This window comes from Haliotis rubra, unplaced genomic scaffold (genome assembly GCF_003918875.1).
Source record: "Haliotis rubra isolate DU_JTF1 unplaced genomic scaffold, ASM391887v1 Scf1001, whole genome shotgun sequence".
NCBI lineage: Eukaryota > Metazoa > Mollusca > Gastropoda > Lepetellida > Haliotidae > Haliotis > Haliotis rubra.
The window spans coordinates 274,231-299,350 of NW_025764895.1; the positions used below are offsets into that span (position 1 = coordinate 274,231).

At 40.9% G+C, this 25,120-nt stretch overlaps 1 protein-coding gene across 1 annotated transcript in view; it reads left to right on the forward strand.

The window, feature by feature from the left end:
* Positions 1-14,415, forward strand: part of LOC124267127 — a 43,199-nt gene extending 28,784 nt beyond the window's left edge. Inside the window, exons 4-11 of the mRNA XM_046702006.1 lie at positions 592-780; positions 2,393-2,581; positions 4,386-4,595; positions 5,459-5,500; positions 6,505-6,735; positions 8,595-8,843; positions 9,956-10,252; positions 14,189-14,415. Coding sequence (XP_046557962.1) covers positions 592-780; positions 2,393-2,581; positions 4,386-4,595; positions 5,459-5,500; positions 6,505-6,735; positions 8,595-8,843; positions 9,956-10,252; positions 14,189-14,415 — 1,634 coding nt within the window. The remainder of the gene's footprint in view (positions 1-591; positions 781-2,392; positions 2,582-4,385; positions 4,596-5,458; positions 5,501-6,504; positions 6,736-8,594; positions 8,844-9,955; positions 10,253-14,188) is intronic.
* Positions 14,416-25,120: the final 10,705 nt, after the last annotated feature.

Genomic DNA, 25,120 nt, shown 5'->3' on the forward strand with positions numbered 1-25,120 from the left:
TACATGAACCACCAACGCCCTAATATAGTTGTGTATATCCTCCCAGTGACGTTGAACCCGATTCTACAAAAAAAATTAATATATGCAGAATGTAGGGCGTATTTTGGCAATAATATTTTGCACAACAGAACCTTAGGATCTGCAGTCGGATCAGATAAAGACGCAGTTCGTTACTGTGACAACGATTGTAAACATGTCGTAACATATAACCCTGTATGTATACCGACCACCGCACACCATCGTACCTCGTCCCCAATTATTGTTACAACATACACTTGTGTGCATATATATCTGCATGTCTATCAACAGTCATCCTATCTTGAACCTGAAAGCCATTATTCAACTGTTTGCTTGTTCAAATGTCCTCATTCTAATAAGGACCGTTAATAGTATATACACATATGTAAGCGTTGAATATTTACGCATCATGATGGAGAAGTCCCATTCGTTGTTAGGGCTGCGTGTAGAGGTTACAGGGGTATCTGAGCTGATGATGAGCCTTACCAGTGAGTGAGTGAGTGTGGTTTTATTATAGTCTGTAAAGCATAATGTTGATCTAAAATAATAAAGAAAATATAACCTATTTTCCAGGGTTCCAGTGCCCGTCTTCCCACGGCTACTACCGTCACCCGACCACGTGTAACGAGTACATCTGGTGCGTGAACAGCGTACCCCGTCTCCAGGCTTGTCTAGGAGATAACCTCTTCAATTACGACATTAAGCGGTGCGACCAACGCAATAAAGTTTTTGGTTGCGATGGTAACCAGAGAACAGACCAAGGTAATTCCTGAAGTCTGCCTTACCGTAATGCATTACAAGTGAGCCACAATAATTATAGCAATAAAGATGTTTGTTTTCAATTTAAAAGAAATATGTTATGTCGTGCTTCCATTAAATCCCTATACCCCAGACATGGTCAAAAACGTCACCTACCTGTATTGCACGTGTATTTCACATTTAGAAAGCTTGGAAATAATCTGTGAATACACAATGCCATTTAGAAAGTGGTCAAATGTAACATATGTTATATTTAGGATTACACTTTCTTAGTAAAGTACAAATTCTAGTACTTTTGTTGGGTTGAGTCCCATTCGGGATTCGAACCCACACCCTCAGAGTCAGGCACCTGATCGCCAACACTCAACGTAAGCGATTTGAAATTATCGTATTTGTCAAATGTGTATTTACGTTGTTATTTTCAAGGAAAGGATGGCTATTTTACTATTCCCAATACCTCGTGTAATCGTCAGTTACCCAAAGCCTAGGTCCGTGGTTTTTCGGGTCTTATAAAATATACTGCAATGTTTCAATGCAGGCACAAGACTTTTAAATTAATTTGTATTTCTTTTTCACTTTTTGATCGATACTCATAAACGACATGTTTACGATATATGGAAGTCGTATAATGGTACGATTTCAGTAGCACAAACTACGATCCCTTTAGTACTGTTACGTTAAAAAGCATTCCTGAGTCGTTTTAACTATTTATTCAGTAACATGAGAAAAAGTGACATTTGACATTGTTTCAGATGTTGGATTTAATTTGAGATGGTAAAAACGTGTCTTGTATGAAAAGAATCTTTTATTCCAGATCCACTACACCTGTCAAGAAATAAACGAGATGTGGTCAAAGGTAAATACACAACTCTAAACTTTTATTGGTGTAAACTTAATTTAAAGAAACTGATTTGTTAACAATGAAAACTACATTGTGTATGTGTGTTAACATTCATCTGTAGTCAAATCTATAAAATGAGGTGAGGTGAAATTGGGTTTAACGTCGTGCTTGAGAATATTTCGCTCATATGACGACGTGCATGCGTGTGTAAGTGTATGTGCGGCTGCTTGTACTAGCCCAGACTGAAGCTGGTTTTATAGTGCTAGCTCACTGAGATACCATGCCGCAGTTAAGCATGAATACCCCACTCAGACACATTATACTGACTCCGAGCCGACCTCGAACTCCGAACCTGAAAGCCATTATTCAACTGTTTGGTTGTTCAAATGTCCTCATTCTAATAAGGACCGTTAATAGTATAGTCATGCCAATAATGGTTGTCACCCCCTCCATACCATACCAACCCCACCCCACCCCCACACACACACATCACACCCCCACCCCCTCTCCAATTAAAAAGATTGAAGGGGGGGACAACCATTATTGGCATGAGTATATATACACATATTGAATATTTACGCATCATGATATTAATTGACAAGGCAGCGCTTCCTGGGAGAAGTCCCATTCGTTGTCAGGGCTGCGTGTAGAGGTTACAGGGGTATCTGAGCTGATGATGAGCCTTGCCAGTGAGTGAGTGAGTGTGGTTTTATTATAGTCTGTAAAGCATAATGTTGATCTAAAATAATAAAGAAAATATAACCTATTTTCCAGGGTTCCAGTGCCCGTCTTCCACCGGCTACTACCGTCACCCGACCACGTGTAACGAGTACATCTGGTGCGTGGACAGCGTACCCCATCTCCAGGCCTGTCTAGGAGATAACCTCTTCAATTACGACATTAAGCGGTGCGACCAACGCAATAAAGTTTTTGGTTGCGATGGTAACCAGAGAACAGACCAAGGTAATTCCTGAAGTCTGCCTTACCGTAATGCATTACAAGTGAGCCACAATAATTATAGCAATAAAGATGTTTGTTTTCAATTTAAAAGAAATACGTTATGTCGTGCTTCCATTAAATCCCTATAGCCCAGACATGGTCAAAAACGTCACCTACCTGTATAGCACGTGTATTTCACATTTAGAAAGCTTGGAAATAATCTGTGAATACACAATGCCATTTAGAAAGTGGTCAAATGTAACATATGTTATGTTTGGGATTACACTTTCTTAGTAAAGTACAAATTCTAGTACTTTTGTTGGGTTGAGGTCCATCCGGGATTCGAACCCACACCCTCAGAGTCAGGCACCTGATCGCCAACACTCAACGTAAGCGATTTGAAATTATCGTGATTGTCAACTATGTGTATGTACGTTGTTATTTTCAAGGGAAAGGATGGCTATTTTACTATTCCCAATACCTCGTGTAATCGTCAGTTACCCTAAAGCCTAGGTCCGTGGTTTTTCGTGTCTTATAAAATATACTGCAATGTTTCAATGCAGGCACAAGACTTTTAAATTAATTTGTATTTCTTTTTCACTTTTTGATCGATACTCATAAACGACATGTTTACGATATATGGAAGTCGTATAATGGTACGATTTCAGTAGCACAAACTACGATCCCTGTAGCATTGATACGTTTAAAAGCATTCCTGAGTCGTTTTAACTATTTATTCAGTAACATGAGAAAAAAGTGACATTTGACATTGTTTCAGATGCTGGATTTAATTTGAGATGGTAAAAACGTGTCTTGTATGAAAAGAATCTTTTATTCCAGATCCACTACACCTGTCAAGAAATAAACGAGATGTGGTCAAAGGTAAATACACAACTCTAAACTTTCATTGGTGTAAACTAAATTTAAAGAAACTGATTTGTTAACAATGAAAACTACATTGTGTATGTGTGTTAACATTCATCTGTAGTCAAATCTATAAAATGAGGTGAGGTGAAATTGGGTTTAACGTCGTGCTTGAGAATATTTCGCTCATATGACGACGTGAATGTGTGTGTATGTGTATGTGCGGCTGCTTGTACTAGCCCAGACTGAAGCTGGTTTTATAGTGCTAGCCCACTGAGATACCATGCCGCAGTGAAGCATGAATACCCCACTCAGACACATTATACTGATTCCGAGCCGACCAGTCCTTGTTGTACCCATTAATGCCGAGCGCCAGGCAGGGACCAACAAGTACCATATTTTAACGTCTTTGGGTATGACACGGTCGGGGATCGAACCCGCGACCTTCCGCTCTCCGGGCGGACGCTCTAACCACTACACTACAGAGGCGGTCTCGATAAAATGAGTTTTGCTGGATCTGTATGATATGGATTCGAACTATACACTCGCCCGGATTATATGCCTTGTTGTTTTTAAACTGATTAAAACACAAATTTGGAAAGTGGCGTGTGCACCGGTGGAGCAGGATATGCCAACCCTAGGGTGAACACCTGGTGTCATCACTGATTTTCGGGGGCGGTGGGGTAGCCTAGTGGTTAAAGTGTGCGCTCGTCACGCCGAAGGCCCGGGTTCGATTCCCCCTAGAGTACAATCTGTGAAGCCCATTTCTGGTGTCCCCCGCCGTGATATTGCTGGGATATTGCTAAAAGCGGCGTAAAATCATACTCACTCGCCCACGTAGGATGTGATAGACACAAATCCAGCACCCCACCACCTTACGACCAACACGGGTGGCTTGGAACCAATTCTATCCCAGAATTCCCCCATGGACGCCACTGCTGATATACCGTTATCAATGTTACAGGGTACCAGTGCCCCACCTCCTACGGGTATTTCCGCCACCCCACAAGCTGCCGTGAATACATCTGGTGTATTGGGAGTGTACCCAACAGGATGGAATGTGAGGGAGAGAACCTGTTCGACTACAATATCAGAAGGTGCAACAAGCCTTGGGTGGTGAAAGACTGTGACAACAGCGCCAGGAGAATAAACCCTGAGAGGACGCCATTTAAATGTGAGTTGTAAACAGGTGTTACACCATGTGAGGGAAATACATCGCAGTGATTTAGTGTTTGAATTGAGGTTTGTTTTCGTATTAACGACGTGGGACGGGGAATGGCTCCAAAGATTGCCATCTTGCTAAATGAGAGTGAGTTTAGTTTTACGCCGCCTTTAGCCATATTCCAGCAATATCACGGCGGGGGACACCAGAAATGGGCTTCACACATTGTACCCATGTGGGGAATGGAACCCGGGTCTTCAGCTCGACAAGCGAACGCCTTAACCACTAGGCTACCCAACCGCTCCACCGCTCCTCTTGTGGGGATAGGTGATGGGTTGACAAAACAAGAATCACAATCAAGACACATGATAGGCTGATCTATGATTGATGGGCATGGTAAGAGAATGTCCGGCCGGAGAGCGGAAGGTCGTGGGTTCGATCCCCAGCCGCGCCATACCAAAAGGCGTTAAAAAGACTTGCTGGTCCCTGCCTGGCACTCGGCATTAATGGGTACAAAAAGGACTGGTCGGCTCGGAGTATAATGTGTCTGAGTAGGGTATTCATGCTTAACTGCGGCATGGTATCTCAATTAACTAGCACTATAAATCCAGCTTAAGTCTGGGCTAGTACAAGCAGCCACACATACACACGCATGCACGTCGTCATATGAGCGAAATATTCTTAAGTACGATGTTAAACCCCATTTCACCTCACAACCTCACGTATCTAATACTTATTCTATGATATATATTTATCATTCATTTGTTATTATTCGTTAGTTAATGCTTGCCATTGAAGAGTCTTTGGTTATACATGGCTCTTGAAATGTCTTAGGAAATGGTCTGCTTGGCATCAGCATTTTATGTCTGTTTCAGCTTCAACTCGGTTGTCAAGAACGAAGCGCAGCATCTTCCAAGGTACGTTCCTTGTGATATATTGCCAAACAATCTTGTAGAATTCGTTGTACTACCCGGTTTAGAATGCGGGTTGGAATTGGTCTTGTGCTTGTCGTCAGAGCGTGGTGAGGCCTTGCTTGTCACATATCATCAAATCCCATAATGTTGATCACCGGATTGTCTGGTCCAGACTCGATTATTTACAGACCTCCGACATATAGCTGCAATATAGCTGCGTACGGCGTTAAACCAGAATACAAACAAACAAATAAATCATACATTTTACAGCCAATTTCAGACCTGCCTCAATATTGTGTATAAGATATACACGACTCCCGGAGCGGCATCTGACGAGTTTATTTTGGTATCTTTATCTGGGTGTCCAAAAGGACTATACACGAGGAGAGACATATGTGATCCCATTTAACACTTGTACATTGTGCAACATATTCCTGAAAATTCGTCAATCACATGATTGTCTGGTCAGATTAATCACAGACCGCCGTCATATAGCTGGAATATTGTTGTGTGAGGCGTTCAACAACAAGCAAACCAATATTCCTGTTAGTTGAGCCACTAACCCACAAAGAGCTGTCAGAATAGTATGTCTTAAAATGTTAAAATCTTCCTCAAGTTGAGGGTTTGGTGTCAACATTTCACACCTTTTCACACCTGTACTCTCTCCACCAGAATACCAATACGATAATGGCGGTAAGGCTCTAGGCGCCTACCTTTTTTCGAACTGCTGGTATCGTCACTATTTGAAAGTGATTCATAAATATATGCCCTTGATATAATCCTAAAATAGACTCTTCTTTTAGCCGAAATTTCTTATGAATAAGGAAAGGTCTTTGATTGGCATCTTTAAGTGATACACATAAAAGGGAACTATATGGATGTCAAAATCTCTCAAAGGGGAACACGGCGTTTCAGAGTATATTCTTACTTCTTCATCAGGTCTTAAGCATCCTATTTAAATACAGCGATCTTGCATACAAGCCTACCACGATCATGTATGATGATAGGTTTCCAGTGCCCCAATTCCTATGGGTATTTCCGTCACCCAACGAGTTGTCGTCAGTACGTGTGGTGTGTGGATGGAATACCCAGGCTGATGGAATGCAACGGCGGAAGCGTCTTTGACATCTCCATCAAAAGATGCAACTTCCCGTCACAAGTGAAAGGCTGCAGTGGAGGAGAGAGAAGGACCGACCCAGAGGGAACCCCGTTTACCCACCTGGGTCTCCATCCTGTTGGTATGGGTGTGGCTAGGCTGATGTAACTCACATACCCCGTTAATCAGGACGATACCTCTACCGAAAATGTCAAGGCCTGATAGAGATTAGAAATCTGCCCTGTTGTTTGTTTAGGTGTTTAGGGGTGGTACCCTAACTTATGAAGGACCAAGGTCTGACAGGAGCAAAACGTGAAATCTCTTTGATGAGTAGCCCGGTAGATGAAGCGTTCGCTCCTCACGTCGAATTTCCGGGTTCGATTCCCAAAATGAGTACAATGAGTGACGCACATATCTGGAGTCGTGATATTGTTGGAGTATTGCTAAAAGCGATGTCAAACCTTATTCAAATGAGTAAGAAATCGGTTTGGTTCTATCCAAATTGACATGTTTTGGAAGAATTACGTCAATGTGGCTTTAAAGCTGCAATACTAGAAAATGGCTGATGTTTGAGGTTATTATTATGCTAATGTGTAAAAATGAGTAAATGTTTGATCGAAATTCGTTGTTTAATTATTTAACCATTATGTGGTACTTGACCACTGAGACTGACTGAGTTTGGTTTTACGCCGCTCTTAGCAATATTTCAGCAACATCACGGCGGGGGACACCAGAAATGGGCTTCACACATTTTACCCATGTGGGGATTCGAACCCGGGTCTTCGGCGTGACGAGCCAACGCTTTAAACACTATGGCTACCCCACCGCCCCTGACCACTGAGAAGTTTATACTTTTAAAGTTTATGAAAGACTAAAGTTTACTTGTTCTTTTAAACATTGTTCCTAATTATTGAAACTTATCCTGTCTTTATTTCATATTAAATTAATGAAAGATGTGCAGAATGTCCTTTTGAATCACAATCGCCATTCCTTGTATGGAATTAAGGGAACCTCGACTACAGGGGTTGAGGTGTCCGGATTACCGGGGTTAAGTGAACAAAGTCAGAAGGCTTCTGAACTCAGAAGCACGCCTGATTCAAGCTTTGCCTACGCTACCCTTTGCTATCAGTGCTTGGCCTACTATCATTGCTTTTCTACACAAAAGCAGACAATAATTATATCTTTAAGTCAAATCCAGAACACCTTTCAATAATCATAAGACGTCGTTACTAAAAGCGGAGTCCACTGAACGATTGTCACTGCATCATGAACGTTGTGTTAATGGTCACTATTGAGCATGCATCAGGGAAGTCATAGCGACATAACGCTTTACTTGAATGTTATGAATTATGTCTGAGCCTGTAGGCATATATTTCGTATATACGTTATACCATCAAGCTTGGTGTTACTGTTCATCGATGGGGCAGTTGCTGTCCTACAACGTATGTTTGCAATAGCTTCATTAGCGAAGTACTCGACATGGTAGAACTACCCGTGAAGATCCGGGTTAAAATGGGTCTTCAACAAACCCTGCTTGTCCTACGAGGCGACTAATTGGATCTGGATCACGATCCATAAAACGTTCACAAAACGACCTATCGTAACTCTATATTTTATCATAGGCCTACGAATGGTACAGTGCTACAAACATTTTGTGGATTGGGTCCCAGGTGATCAACTATGCCGACTTGGTCGATGCATAAGTTGATCGATGTTCATAGTGTTAATCACTGGATTCTCTGGCCCAATCTCGATTATGTACAAGCCGTCGTCATTTAGCTGGAATAGTGTTGAGTTTAAACAACAAACTAAGAAACAATAACACTCTGAGGACAAATGCAATTTTGGATGATGCTTTGCGCTTCGAATTTAGCAACTAAATACTATATAGCCAGGCTTGGAAAATATTTGATATTGCAAGGAGTGCTCCATGCGCTTTGAGTTACCGCTAAATGGAAATAACCCACATTGTAAATAAAACCCTTGGCTGGTCTGTTGTAGAAGAGCCAGAATACACATGTGAGGGCGAGGAGGACGGTCTGTGGGGGCACCCCAAAAACTGCTCAATCTACTACCATTGTAACCGGGGCAAGGGGACGCGGTTCACCTGTAGTCCTGGGACGTTCTTCAACCCATCCACGTTAGTGTGTTCCTGGCCGGGGGAAGTTCATGATTGTGCCAAAGACGGAACCGTCAAGGAATTCTTTTTTAGAAAACGAAGGAGTGCTTATCTCAAGCGAGAAACGAAAGGTGCGATTGAACTGCGCTTGCTAAATAATTCTTATGTCAGATCGCCGGTATAAATTGTTGATTGGTGGACATTTTAGAGCTGATCCTGTAATGAAATCAATTTTTACCAAGACGACAATGTTTCTGGTTTTTGGTAGGGACACATTTCAATGGGATCCCAATGGAGCAAAGTTCGGATCCCCACAAACAAGGGGTGGCAACTCCGTTTAACAATTTGTGGTACCGTATATCACTGGGCCACCGATAGCTCCCGAATATGTAGGAACAAAACTGTGTGGCTGATATTGGATTCGATCCTAGGATGATAGGATCTTGCACAGCCGTTGGACTAAGACATTATTTTACAGTTGTTGTTTACTTTTAAAGGATCGGCACACTCACCCTTGATGCAAGACAGGAGAAGAAGAAACGTGTTTCATGACGAGATAAGAGGTGAGTAGATAGTTGTTGTGTACCTCAGACCTCAGATGAACGTTTCGTTATCAAATCAATGTGAGATATAGGCGAGTGTAGGGTAGGGATGTAATGCTAAGATAGCATATCAAAATGGGGTTTAACGTCATGTTCAAGATCAGAGCACTTATAAAGGGAACTTGCATGTATATAGGTGTGGTTGCCTATTATAGTCCAAACTAGTCCTAGCTCACTCAGATGGCATGCCACAGTGGGCTATCCAGTCCGACACAAACTGACTCCGAGCCAACCAGCCCTTGTTTTATTCCCTTAATGCCAAGCACCAGGCAGAGCAACAACAAGTAACATCTTTAACGTCTTTTGCAATGACGCGTCCCTGGTATTAAACCACAGACCTTCTGCTGTCAGTACAGACTCGCTGTCAACTCCACCACAGAGGAGGTAGAAAATCAGGATTGGTTTCATGACATACTAATAACGTATTGCATCCGTGGAAGGGTAGAACATAATTCACCAAGTTGACTACCACAGATTGGATAATGTGCTTGGCGCAATATTGTCCTGAGTCACGCAGAAGGCGCGGGTTTTATTTGCACATGGGTACAATGTGTGAAACCCATATCTGGTGTCCCCCGCTGTGATATTGCTGGAATATTACTAAAAGTAGCATCTCACTTACTTACATGTCTACCTTCCAGACAATCACCGACCCCACGGGAAGGATGATGAACTCCCATTCCTCATCCCAGAAGAAACATACCCCTGCCCCATTACGGATGGCTATTACCCCCACAAGACGAACTGCTCCGTGTACTTCCGCTGTACCCAGGGTAAATCTACCCGCTTTACCTGTAACCCTGGTACGTTCTACCACGCCAGGATATTCGGGTGCTCCTGGCCGGACCACGTTCTAGAATGCGACAGTGAAGGCAACAGAAAGGAGCGGGTCAAACGGAAGAGGAGAAGTATTTTCTCTGAACCTGGACAAAAGGAAGGTACGCACGCTCATGCTATTTTTTTGTCTTTTTAAAATGTACCCAAAAAAAATCAGGTTTCAGGACCAGATCTACGAAACGTATTGAAATGTCCATCTATGCAAATCATCCAACAAAATATCTTAAAGTAAAATTGAAAAGGTTGCTGTTGGTGTGTTTCCTTGTCGTTGCTGAAAATAAACACATAAAAGTCTGCGGTTTCAAAACTTAACACTTGATGAAGCTGTTGGATGTACTGTAGGGAAATGAAGGTTTATTCCCATATTTGATTAAAGAAATGGATTCAGTGATGATGAATGTGATACAGATATGTCTTCATGGCAGTTTACATGCATTCACAAACGTGTAGCAGCAGATGCATTTGGCTCATATCTGATTAGTTTTAAGTGTAAGTGTACAGGTAAACCTAACGATTCTGCTGTGAAAAATATAACTCTCTTCCACTCGAATAAGCATAATGGAGATACAACTCTATGGTATGGTAAAATCCGTAGAAGGAAGCTGATCTGACAATTTTCTTCTCGAAATACGGATAACACGAGATGAGACTGATTAGCCTAAAGTGTAACTGTCGATTACTGTATAGGACGTCTGACCGTCGGCAGCGAATTCCAGCGTTGTCGGCCTTCTAAACATGTCACACATACTTCACATGGTAACATATCTTACGGGTTAAATCCACAAATTTTATTAATTAACAAATATTAACTGTTGCTTCCGGATTCTTGCGCGGGTTCCGGGTTGTATTTTAACATGTTGGAATCTTTCATGAAATACTAGAAAAGGGGGAAATTTATGGATGTCAACTTCCGTAAGATGAGGAACGCACGTTTTTGAAGTATATACTTACTCCTTCATCTGGAAAACGTTTCGTCATTACCAAAGAAAATACATCATCAACTGGACACGATGGCTGAGTTGTGGGTAGATTAAAAGTGAGAAAAGCTATTTCCATAATCATAAGAGATCTCTACTAAAAGCGGAGTCAATCTTAAGATTCCAAATCATAAGCATGTGTCTGTAAATCATTATCACTATCTTGGTTCGAGAGAAACAATCCGCATCCACCAGTGGCACTCGTCATAAACACATGATATTACTGGCAAACAAGGATACGTTGGGCACCGACCTGACAGTTGACCCGTATTAGCATGGTATGAGTACCGGAATCAACTTCATCGTCATGTAATGCACGTGCACTGGCCTACATCTGCTCTACCTTTCACAAACCAAATGGGTTTGTTCATTGCCGTGCACCGCCTACTTCTCGTAAACGCGTTCTCTGCGCCGGTCCAACTTATCCTTGTTTGCCAGTAGCTCATTCGTTTAGAGAATGATTGTCAGATATTTATTGTCGAACTCGACCTGCACTCCAGCTTGCCCTGAATCACTAGAATATTCTGTGGATGGTTATAGTACATCTGACCAGCATGTAGCGACAATCAACCTGTTCACAAGGTTATGTTAGCAGTGGTTTAACAAGGTCAATGTTAGCTGTTTAGGCATACTTCGCGTCTAACACCATTCTAGTAGAAGCTCTCGACCATCTCTGTCCGGTCAAATTTAGCTATGTTTATTCAACAAATATTTGAAACTTCCTAACTGTAAACACACGTAATTGAAGCCAGTTGCGTTGTGTTTGCGAACGTTAATGAACGTTAATTTTAGTGTTGGTCAGTCTTGGGTGACTAATGCTGCTTACGGTCAACACGTTGTTGATTTTAAGACGTGGCAAAATATTTGATAATTACTTGACCACATCGTCCCCTGAAACCAATATACTCTAGTGATGACTGTCGCATTTCAGGGTCTAAATACATTGTTTATGTACAACGAAACATTGACAAAATTATTTATTTATTATTAATAATTATCAATTATTGTGTATTTATGATTTCAACAAAACACTGATTGTTCTTCAGTTTTCAGGTAATAAACTTATTGATTTTATAATTTCTCGATAATCGTCAACATTTTCTATTAAGTCTGTCGAGAGGTAAACGTCATGTATTCATTCCTTTGTATTTGTGTGTCCATTCTTACTATTACGTCATACAGCCGTATAGAAGCTTTTTTGTGTCGATATATACTGGGTGTTGTAAAATCGGATTGATATCAAAACTTCATTTTGTAATATCTGTGAAGAGATTATTAGTATAAAACAGAGACTTAAATGTAACACGGCGCTCATTGGAAACACGTCTTCTTTGTAGATATATGCAGTACACGATTTGTATCAAAGTATCTTTGAAAAATTCATCAATTTCTATTTGGATGCAATCAAAGGTAAAGCGCACCTAAAAATACCTTAGCGTCACTTACTGATGTCAAAGTGGTGAATGTCGTCACTGTTATTTCAATGCGTTTCATTCTATTTTATATATACTCATGGAAAAGAATAAGGGAACACATGAAAGTACAAGTGTACCTTTATTCTTTTCCTGGTTTCTTCACAAGGTATGTATTGCACTGTGAGTGAAATTCTTGAAATAAATAAAGGAACACTTGTACTTTCATGTGTTCCCTTATTCGTTTCCATGAGTATATAAATAATTGGTGTGTAATTGTGTTCATGTGACAAACATTTCTATTCTCTGCGCAATGAAGACGATACTGATGTCAATCACTGCATTGTCCCGTCCAGACTTGATCATTACCAGATTGCTTCACTTTGCTGGCGAGGCGGTAGGGTAGCCTAGTTGTTTAAGTGTTCGCTTGTCACGCTGAAGACCCGGGTTTGATTCTCCACATGGGTACAATGTGTGAAGCCCATTTCTGGTGTCCCCCGCCGTGCTGCTGCTGGAAAATTTGCTAAAAGCCGCCTCAAACCAAACTCACTCACTCATTTTGCTGGCATTCTGAAGCGGTGAACAACAGACAAACGCATTGAAACATTGTTAATTCGAACACTATTAACGAGCTTTATCATTTAAGACAAAGCACATCGTGTTTCAGCTAAAGTCCTCATATGCATTTGTCTTTCATTACCATTCATCTTGTCTCTGAACATAAATTTCTATAAATACATTTATGGGTAATTTTACTTTGCAATTGGAATATTTGCTTTTGGACTTACACATGTTTCACCGCAGCGTGATAGCAATAGTATTGATAATAACATAGCGTCTGTTATTGTATTGCCAATCTGGATATCTGTGTATTAAAACAGGGTAGTGAACAGAAAATGGAAAAATGTTACTTTGCAAGCAAAAATGTTAACAAAGATAATTTTAGATGTTCCTAAACACTTTTTCACAATATCAAAGACACGATTTACTTGTTTTCACTTATGCAAATCAGCAGAAATTGTTTTAAAAGACTGAAATCATAGGAATGATTATTACACACACTCTACAACAGTTGTTTCTTGTTTTAATAGTTGAAAAATGGTGACTTTAAATGATTTATATTTTTCTCAAAGCAGAATTTTATTTCAACCTTTCTTTTGGACATCTAAATCACTGTTATTGATTTAATTCGGCATGGACGAAAAGAGGACAATTTAACTCTTCTGAAAAAGATGCATTTCACCTAAATATGAATACATTTGAGAATTTCTTTCGTGATTTGCATAAAGCTGTGTTGTTAAGCTTTCTTGTAAACTAATACCTTCTAACATATCTCTGATAGTTTTTAAGTAATTCATAAAGGTAGGAGGGTAACGTTTCTTTTGGCGTTTAGTGTATTCAGCATGCTATTACTCCTTACCCACGATTCGTAAATCCGAAAAGGCGTTAATACGGAATACGTCACCGAGTACGTCGCACTAGTCATACGAAATCTAAAACTAGAGTCCAGGGTACGAATCCGACTACATCATGAACATGTGTCAATGAATCACTATCAATTAGTGATGAAACCAGGTGTTCACGAAAAGGTGAGCGGATCCTGCTCCACCTGTGTCAGTTTCCTTCATATGTAACTCTCTGTCGACAGCACCACTCAGAGGATTCCGCTGCCCCTTCATGGACGGATATTACCGCCACCCCACCGACTGCACCTCCTACTTCTGGTGTGTCAACCGGAAGTCAACCAAATACAGCTGCGCTAACGGAACCTTCTTCAACCCTAAGATGAAGCTGTGCACCTGGCCTGCCCAGGTGACTGACTGCGATATGGACGGCGTCCGGATCTCCCACAGCCCATACCAGTCCAGTACGTAGATGTGTAATCACTGACCACTGGGTGAATGAATGTTGTTTAATGCCGTTGTTAGCATTATGCCCTGCAGCACGGGTTGTAGAAAATGGCGTCTGTGGCAGATCACAGAGAATGATCACAGAAAGTTATCACCGAGAATGACTACAGAGCCTAACCCCAGAGCGCAATCACAGAACCTAACCACAAGCCTTATCACTAAAAGCCTAATCACAAGCCTGATCTCAAAGTGGAATCACAAAGCCTTATCGCAGAACCTGGCTTGCTATTCGTAGCCGTACGAACTTCTTAAGCCCAATCGTAATACATCGGCTACGATCAAAGATAAGAATTCTTAGGGCTATGAACGTTTCGAGAATAACGGCTCTGGTCGCAGAGCCTTTTCACAGAGCCTGATCACAAACCTGATCACAAACCTGGTCGCAGAGCATGATCACAAAGAATGATCACAGAGCCTGATCACAAAGAATGATCACAGAGCCTGATCACAAACCTGATAGCAGAGCCTGATCACAGAGAAGGATCACAAGTCTTATCGTGGAGCCTGATCGCTGAGCCTAATCACAAAGCCTCTTATCGTTCTTACGATATGATACTCGAGCCCCATCCTAACCTATAATTTCCATCGGCGCATGTAAACATGTTACTCGGATACAACCCTAAATGGAAGGCTGTGACTAGCAACATCAGTAAGCCATGACAAATATACTTGAACTTTCCTTGAGTAGCATACGAAACGGATTGTTCATGTTTGTATTATTAATTTAAACAGGTAATATTACTTGTTTTTTGCAACTTATTCAGTGTTTAGGTTAATATTTTGTTACGCAATCCTTCGCAGTACTCTAGTAATCCATGTATTGCAGTCACTGGTCAGGTTTTTGTATCAGTGGCAAAAAGCTGTGAGCAGGAGAGGCAGCGCCGCATATGTGTCTACTAGAACAATTGTTATCATCTGTTGTTATCACTTCTCTTGCAGGAGTGAAGGAATTCTCATGTCCCACTGAAGATGGCTACTACAGACATCCCACTGACTGCGCCGCCTACTTCCGGTGCAATGAGCGGAAGTTGACAAGATACAGGTGCACCCCGGGTACCCTGTTTGATGCCAAGAACAGCGTGTGTGCCTGGCCATCTCAGGTCAACGACTGCAACGACAAGGGAGAAGTGATCGCAAGCCCCTTTGTAAACACACCAGTGCGACATTCCGACGTGGACATAAAGACGGACAAGAACTCGACCGTCACGGCCACAGCTACAGATAGTCTCACAAATAAAACGAAAGAAGAGACGACGTTCCAAACACTGCCTACCCGCACGACACCTGCACCTGCTGCAACTACATCGACGACCGGAAAGGTCAGAAGCACCACAGCTAAGACAATGAAGAATGTTACAAGCAGGGTCACGAGCAAGGTCACAAACAAGGTCACGAGCAGGGTCACAAGCAAGGTCACATTGAGGACTAAGACAACATCTACAACGAAGGCCACGACTACAAGCCCAAATGCATCTACATCAACCACAACTGTTCCTTCAACTTCAACATCTGCACCGACGACATCTGCGAATGTTACCGAACGTCATTCGGCAAATGATGGATTCGGACATGGTATAAGCACTGACGATAAAGGAAGCGATGCATACAAATTTGGAAGTAAGTTTTGGCTCTCTACTTCATGTAAAAGTATTAATTTGGTTTTGCTTCCTCCATTAATCGGTGTATGAATCCTGAACGTATTCTGGACGTAATCGCCATTTTTTGCTACGTTCCGGAAGTGAACTTGCATGAGTACGGGATGCTATGAGCTAAGTGAGTGAGTTTAGTTTTACGCCGCATTCAACAATATTCCAGCTATATGGCGGCGATCTGTAAATAATCCAGTCTTGGCCTAACAATATCAGGTGATCAACAGCATGAGCTTCGATATACGCGATTGTTATACCATGACATGTATCAACCAAGTCAGAGAGCCTGACCACCCGATCCCGTTAGTCACCACTTACTGAATAAGATTGTGAGAAATAATCACATTCCGTGAAACTGTTGTGTGTGACAAATACATGTTTTCTTAACGTCTTTAGAGACTCAATAGGTTAAGACGTAATGTCATGGTCTCTGCAAAGTCCTGTTGTATGGGTACTCGCAAGAAAACTACCCCGTGAAGATCCGGGTTAGAATTGGTCTTCCCATGCTTGTCGTAAGAGGCGACTAAAGGGATCGGGTGGTCATGATCGCTGACGTGGTTGACACAAGTCATATCCCAATGCGTAGATCAATGCTCATTATTTTGAACACTGGACCGCCGTCATATAGCTGGAATATTGCAGAGTGCTTCGTTAAACAACCAACTAAAACAAATATAAGACAACGACTCACCAATCAGATGGCTAGACCCTTGACTGGATAATGATATGGTATTATCATAATTACAGCATATTTGTACCGCACATATATGCATGCCTTAGCATGTTCACAGTGTACAAGCAATCTGATTATCATTACCTCGGTAACCCAAACTGCCTGTGAGGCGCTTGTTGGTTAATAGCCACATGACTTATCCCACCGGGTACCCATTTTCTGCTGGGTGAATGTACATAATGTACCCATTTGATAGCATCAATATAATCGCATTACAGCAACCGTCCACTCGCCATTTGTTTGCCCCGACGCCGAAGGCTACTTCTCCGACATGGATGACTGCGCCTCCTACTACCATTGCGAGCAGGGCGTGCCCTACAAGAAAGAGTGTGGTGTGGGGGACTTCTACTCTCCCCTCAGCCAAACGTGTATCCCTGGCAACCTCGTTCCCGACTGCAACTACGACGACGAAATGCCAGAAGACACCACGTACCCTGAGTGGACCAAGGACTATTACAAAAGCTGTGAGTTTTTTTGTGGCTGGTTTAACTTCGGTTTTATTTGTATTGCTAACTAACTTATTGTAAGATGTAACCTTTATTTGTTCGTTGATGGAAGTATGTACGTTTACTGGCCATACTGTGCCCTTCAAAAAAGTAAAAACATTCAAGTCAGTTTCTTACAAATAGGGAATATAAAATTAACTAAAAATAATAAATTAACAGACTGCTGTTTAAAATATAGTACGTCAGTACAAAACAACACCCAGTCTTGAATTTCTTGAGAAACAAATTCCGTTTTGTGTGAAGAAAAATATAGCTGTGAAAATTATATAAGTGGATAACTGTAAATTAGTGTTTATACAGGTGTTCTCGATAAGGGTAAGCACGTGCTGCGATGCCAGTGGCACCCACTATTCACAAAATTTACCTGAAAACGGAAATATTTTTTCTTCTTTGGTTGTCATTCTGGAAGTTGGGTACAGAAGAATTAGGACTATTTCTATGGATATACAAGTTCTGTATAGGCGACGTTTCGATATAGATTCTAATGTCGTTGTCAAGCAAGCGTGGAAGTATTTTGGCCTGACATAGGATTTTCAGGATTCAGGATCTTTTTATTCTCATAAAACATACAAAATGACATAGAAAACATACATATATGTGCAATGATACACTCTGTCACGCCTCGCATCAGCCAATCGGAAAACAACAGACACCTAGTAGTGTTTCTTGTGTTTCGGTTAGCAAACCAATATATCATGGAATCACTATGTATTCATTGTTATTAGTCCTAACCTAACCACCAGACAGCTAAAATACCAATGTTGACATTACAAGTAAATGTGTATTTAATTTTAATTAAATAACAAAACAATAATTATGGCGGCATGTGGTCTTGTGCATAGAGCCCAAGTGAAAAATCAGTTGAAGTTAAGCAACGTTGGGCGCGGAGAGTCCTTAGATGGATGACCGTGTTTGGCAGCTAGACTCCTGAGAGTTTCTAAACATTCAGTACTGCGCCACAACAAAGCACCTTAGGAAAGTACGTTTGTTCAAACTTACCTTTGTTCGCCTAGTAGTAAATGGGTACCAGGTAGGATAAGATGGTCATATGACTGTTAACCTCCTAGCTCCTCACATGCAGCTTTTGTTAACCGAGGTTATAATGGATGCGCTTGGCACTGAGGCGGATATGAGGCCCTCTACAGATATATTATATAATTATATAATGTAATGTTTCAATGACAGACACTAGCGACTTTGAATGCCCCGACCTTCATGGCTACTTTGCCGACGACGTCGACTGCACTGGCTACTACGAATGCATCAACGGCAATGCCTACCAAAGAAAGTGCAACGCGGGCACATACTTCGACGAGAAGAAGGAAAAGTGCACCTGGGACAAGGCCAATGTCAACTGCCCAGCAGTGGTCAAGGAAGAAACGATCAAAGAGACACTGGGCAGTAAGTGACCACAGTCAAAGTTATTAAAGTCTAGATGAACAATTACACCTCTTTGGCAATGTAACGATATAACTAACATCATTGTCGCAATCCATACATCTTTGTTATCCATACAGAAACCGTAACATTTATTTGGTGTGATTGTTCAAGGATTTTAATGTGTGGTGTTCAAAGCTTGTTAGCCTTACTCATGCAAGTTTAAAGGAACATTTGAGAATTTTTGCTCACGTTATGTTTTGATTTGACGCATAGGGAACATTCAACTAATACTATGAAAGTATCGGAATTATTGCAAACTAACTTTTTATCACTTTCGTTTTTAAAACACGCCTAGGGAACATTTGTCTCATGAGATGAAAGAAAGTTATAAACGAGCTATTGAATTTTTTTAAATGTTCACGTTTCATATAAAAATACTTTCTTTGTTTGATACTTGTTTGTTTGATGCAAAAACTTTGCAGGTGATGAAAAGTAATACATCTAGGACTCTGTGAATATTCCATGTGGCATTTGAAAAATATATATGGCATTTAACAGAAATATGTTGCAACTATAGTATGGAAGCTGGCATATATATAATAGTTTTTACTTTGAGGTCGGCTTTTCACTCTTTGTCATTGAACAGTGTAGTGTATTTCATATATTTGGTGTTTGCGTGCTCAATATATATCATAAATGTCATAAACGGAAACGACATGCATATTTGACAATAGGTTTCAGCTGAGTGACGTTTTGATACCGTTTGTTAGTATTGAGTTGAAACTAACTTCAATGCGTCCACTCTTTTGTCCGGTAGTGTATACGTGATTGTTGAAACAAACTTCAAAAGTGAAATCGGAATCCGTGTTAAATATGCAGTCGTTTCCAAAACTGGGATTTGTGAAAAATTGGAATTGGTGGAAATGGGGTATCATTTATTGTTTTGGATATTAATAATGCATATATCTATATTCATCGATTTATATGCAGTGCTTTTCAGTAGCGTTTGCCATGTTACACACATACGATAGTATTTTGTACACTTACGAGTTTAGCTGTGATCTGTCATTTGTTTGAGAATATTTGCGTCTTAGGGTAGAAATATGTTACAGCTATCTCTAATATTTCATTATTCGTTTCTTTTTAAAGAAATCATGAAATCGGGACCATTTGTTTGCCCGAGCCGTGAGGGATATTTTCGGGACCCCAAAACCTGTACTATGTTTTATGAGTGTAAAGAGGGTGTCCCCAAATCCAAGTCGTGCGGCCCTGAAACATTGTTTGATGATAAAAAGAAGAAATGCACGTGGCCCGAGCTTGTGTCCGACTGTGACGTGTATGGGAGGGTCATCTCCAAGGAGCAGACACTCTTCACTAACAAGGAGCCACAACAGCTTGAAAGTACGTCGTCGTCAGACGTAGTAGTCGTAGTCGTAGTAGTAGTAGTCGTAGTAGTAGTAGTCGTAATAGTAGTAGTAGTAGTAGTAGTCGTAATAGTAGTAGTCGTAATAGTAGTAGTAGTAGTAGTCGTAGTAGTCGTAGTAGTAGTAGTAGTAACAGCAGCAGCAGTAGTAGTATTAGTATTAGTATTAGTATTAGTATTAGTAGTAGTAGTAGTAGAGGGATCCACAATCGCAGTGGATATATACTTATATTCCTAATTATGCCGACAGTAAAGACAAGTTAGACCAAACGAAGCACGTATTGAAACAGCAGTATCGTAGACGACGGTGTATTGACTGTAGCCACCCCCAGGAATGCTCCAGCAACGACATGCACAACAATGTGGTATTCAGCAGAATGTCATTTAAGTGAAACATTGCACTTGTAGCTTTTGTTTAATCACGTGTTCGTTATGTGCAAGTACTCATGTACACAAAATATCAAGTTCGCAATTTGATATTTTGTAGCATTTTGGATGGCAGGTAACTGATGATTATTTATCACAAATATATTATGCGTTGGTGATGTGGATTCCAGGTGTGGGATGGTGGATATTCGGTTTATATTACTTTCAACAATCTGTATGTTCTTAAGGTGCTTGGTGATTGTTGGCTCATGGTATTCTTTGTCACTTGCTTCAACCAATTTACCGTTACTCCATTACCGCTATCGTAATTACCATGTATCCAAATAGTCTGATTTTCAGACATTGTAAACCTATGTAACTAATCCATTACAGGCAATTCATATTTCATGTGAATCCCCCATTCCAGAAAATCCCAACGGTTTTGCCTGCCCGCTGCCCAGTGGTCATTTCCGTGACCCACGGGACTGTTCAGTGTTCTATCACTGCGTGAAGAGCGTGGCTTACCGTGGCAAGTGTGTAAACAACCACGTGTTTGACCTCGGAGCATTAAAATGCGTTGACCCGGAACTGGTTCCTGGTTGTGACGTGGCCCCCAAGGCTCCCCTGATTGAAGCAACAACTGAAGGTATATATATTTTCTAAATCATAATCATTCACATGTGTAATATGTCTTAGTATATGAAAGGGCAGTTTGGTAGCCAAGTGGTTAAGCGTTCGCTCGTCAGGCTAAAGACCCGTGTTCGATTCCTCACATGAGTACAATGTGTGAAGCCCAATTCTAGTGTCCCCAGCCGTGATATTTCTGGACTATTGCTAAAAGCGGTGTAAAACCCAGCTCACTTACTTAATGTATGTGTATAAGACTCTGGTATGCATAAGCCAAACTTGAAACATGATAGAAGCTGAGTCAACGAATCAGTGAACATTTGAATCATAATCTCAGCTTCCTGGGGAGTATAAATCCTGTTTGTTTTGCTGCTTCGTTATGGTTTTGATAAACTAATAACTACTGATTTATCACATTTATCAGGCGAAACTCTTGATTCGTGACGTAAAAGCAATATATGAGATATCTAGAAACATCTACAGTCATAAGAAATATTTCCTAGCAACAGATGCCTTGGCACCAGATAAACTATGAATCACTACCAAATGGTGATGATATTTACAAACATTCTATGAATCAAACGCTATTCTTTAGTGTAGAAATATTTTGAAAAGTCTTATTAATGCGGCGCCAGGGGTTCGCTTCCAGTGAAGATCCGGGTTAGAATTGATCTTGAGCAATCACTTGCTTGTCGTAAAAGGCGTGGGGTTGATATATGTCATCATATCCCAAATTCGATCGATGATCATCATGTCACTTCATTGTCTGGTCCAGACTCGATTATTTACAGACCGCAGCCATATAGCTAGAATAGTGCTGATAAGAGGCGCGAGTAACCAGCCCATTAAAAACACAAACATGTCTTTCTTAAAACGACATTTCTGTCCCAGAAACCGCTCACTTTGACTGTCCAAGCGATGGCTACTTCCGGGAGAAGACCGACTGTTCCGTGTACTATAACTGTAAAGATGGCGTCTACTTCCGGCATGAGTGTAAACCAAATACAGTGTTCAGTGAAGCGAAGGGTCTCTGCACGTGGCCTCACCTAGTGCCCGGATGTGAGGAGAAGAATGACGCCCCGACAGTTGACGTTACCTCAGAGAGCATGTCCGAAGCTGCTCCACCAGCTGAAGGTAAGTCGAGCTAATGTGTTGATGTCTTGGATCATGGATCATGAACATTGTCGGGCCGTCCACCTGGTTGGTGATTGTTTTCTTTGTAAAATGTCCTACATCTGATAACCTGCAGTTGTTTGTTACCTTCGCATTGATGTGATGTTCTTGACACCAGAGACCATATAATAGTTGAGACCAAATGAACTATCCGGTCTCCGTGGGGATTTCGGGTTGGCTGTAATTAACATCTACCACATCTTGTTACTTGTCGGTTGAAATACTGTCCTCAGGTTATACCATTTTTAAAAGCAGCGATTCAGCGAGCGCGTGTGTGTGCCTCAACGAGCATATTTGTGTGATTCATAGAGCACCTTTAGAGCACAGATTAATGTTAATAATAATACCATTTGCAAAAGATTTTCGACACCAAGGTCCGTCATTCACATATAAAAGCTACAAAAAAAATCGCGTAACTATGAGGAAATTTCTGCTTAATGCGGAATCCTTTGTGCACCTTTAATTTATGGAAAAAGTCACTACAGATTTAAGCATGACAACTCATGTTGGTGGTTGACCTTGTTGGAGACTCCATGAGTAACGTTGTCCATAACGTCTCCTTCACCTTGGTGTGTCCAAGGAACACGCTCAAACTTCGCTCTGTTATTTGGTTGATTTATTTCAAATGTGTTATCGAGTAGTTGTATGTATAATCTGTTTTTACGTCTTTGTTGTGTACAGGTGTCCACAGTTGTACTTTGTTGTGTACAGGTGTTCACAGTTGTACTTTATTGTGTACAGGTGTTCACAGTTGTACTTTGTTGTGTACAGGTGTTCACAGTTGTACTTTATTGTGTACAGGTGTTCACAGTTGTACTTTGTAGTGTACAGCTGTCCACAGTTGTACTTTGTTGTGTATTGTGTATTGTTGTGTACTGTAGTGTATTGTGTATTGTGTGTGACGTCATATCTGTACGGTTTGTAGCACAAGCACCAACCAGTGCCGATGAGTTTGGAGAATCAGTTGATAAAGGTGAGTCTTGAAACCAAATGAAACTTCCGCGTCCATGATTCCGCTTTGAACTCTTACTCTGCCACCCCCATAATGTTGGAGAGTAAACTATTCTGTTACCATCTGTTCCTAGTCTGCGTCCCGCAGTCTTACATAAACAGTGCAACTTGTGAAAGAAATTTTATTATGGTGAACCAATTGAAGCAAAAATGAAAGTAGATTGTGCCTTTTTTTGGTATGTTGATGAAACTGTCTTAAATGTTCACACGTCCCCAGAGTGTATTTGTTTAAACATTGACCAATCAGCCGCATAAGGTGATGCACGTCACCGATTGTTCTGAAGGAATGTCATTGGCCATACGATATATACACGATATCTGTAACGTGACGATTCCTGTAACAGCGGTATCTGTAACGCGAATATATTTGTAACTGTAACACATCGATTTTTGAAACAGCAATATCTATAGTGTATGGGTATCTGTAACATATCGATATCTGTCACAGCGGTATCTGAAACAACTCTTACTGTAACAAGAAGATATCTGTAACAGTGATGTCTGTAACAATCGAATCTATACCGATATACGAACAACGGTAGCTGTAACGCAACGATATTTGTAACAGCGATATCTATAATGTATCAGTATCTGTAACATATCGATATCCGTCACAGCGGTATCTGAAACAACTCTTACTGTAACAAGAAGATATCTGTAACAGTGATGTCTGTAACAATCGAATCTATACCGATATACGAACAACGGTAGCTGTAACGCAACGATATTTGTAACAGCAATAGCCCTAACATATCGGTCTCTGTGGCATATTGATATCAGTAACAGCGACATCGGTACTCGATAATCGAAAACCACGTGTGATGGCACACTGGAAACCTTCTCATATAGATTGGCTAACAGTTAGATAACCGATGATTAATTATGCTTAGTTACACACTCAGTTTTCGTATTCGGTGAATACATTTCATGCAGTGTTGATATTGTGACACTGACTTACATTACTGTGTAGAAACCGAGAATAAACCGAGTACAACTAATACCCCTGCGTCGGAGCAAGGTAAGAGTGGTGGCAGGTCTTGTAGCAGATACTGACGAGGGTGACCGGCCATATAACGTATCAATGTACATTGATCGAGGTGATCGAGTGATTGGCAGTCTTGAAAACAACCAGCCCGTTATATCATGGCTGAAATTAGTTTAGTCGGAATACTGGTTCAACTATAATCTCCTGCATGTCTAAGAACAGACATTTAACTCCCATTAAGCTGGACGATGGATGTCTTAGTAAAATCGTCCGGGGTGCCAAATGTATGGATAAACGATTAAGGGTATGCTTCTGTGGAATGTTTTAAGGCGGGTGTACAGGGTTTATTTCGTCATTTTTATCAGAGGAAATGCTTCTAATGATACAACGGGTATGGCTCGCGCTCAAAGTAAGATCATATATGTTTTTAACATGTCCACCTTTTTTGAGACATCATGCTTTTGTTGCCTTGTTATAGAGTTCAGTTCAGTCCTCTTTATTTCCGTAAACTTTATTTCCTTGTTACAGAGTAGACATACGAGTATGTGGATTTTAGTGTCGGTGTGACACAGGGTGATATTTCAAACACTCGTTATTGGGAAATAGGGAGAAACGAGGACTACCATACTAAAATTAAAGGCGTTGTTTCTCTACAGAAGAGTGTGTGGTATCGAGAGGCCCGGATGCTAGATAAGTAGGCTAGTATGGTGGAGGGTTAATGTCCATGTGAAATTGTATTTGACAACTGCGAGGTTATTTTTTGTTTTGTTTTGTTTCGTATTTTTATGTCATATTGCCTGTTTGAACATATTATTCT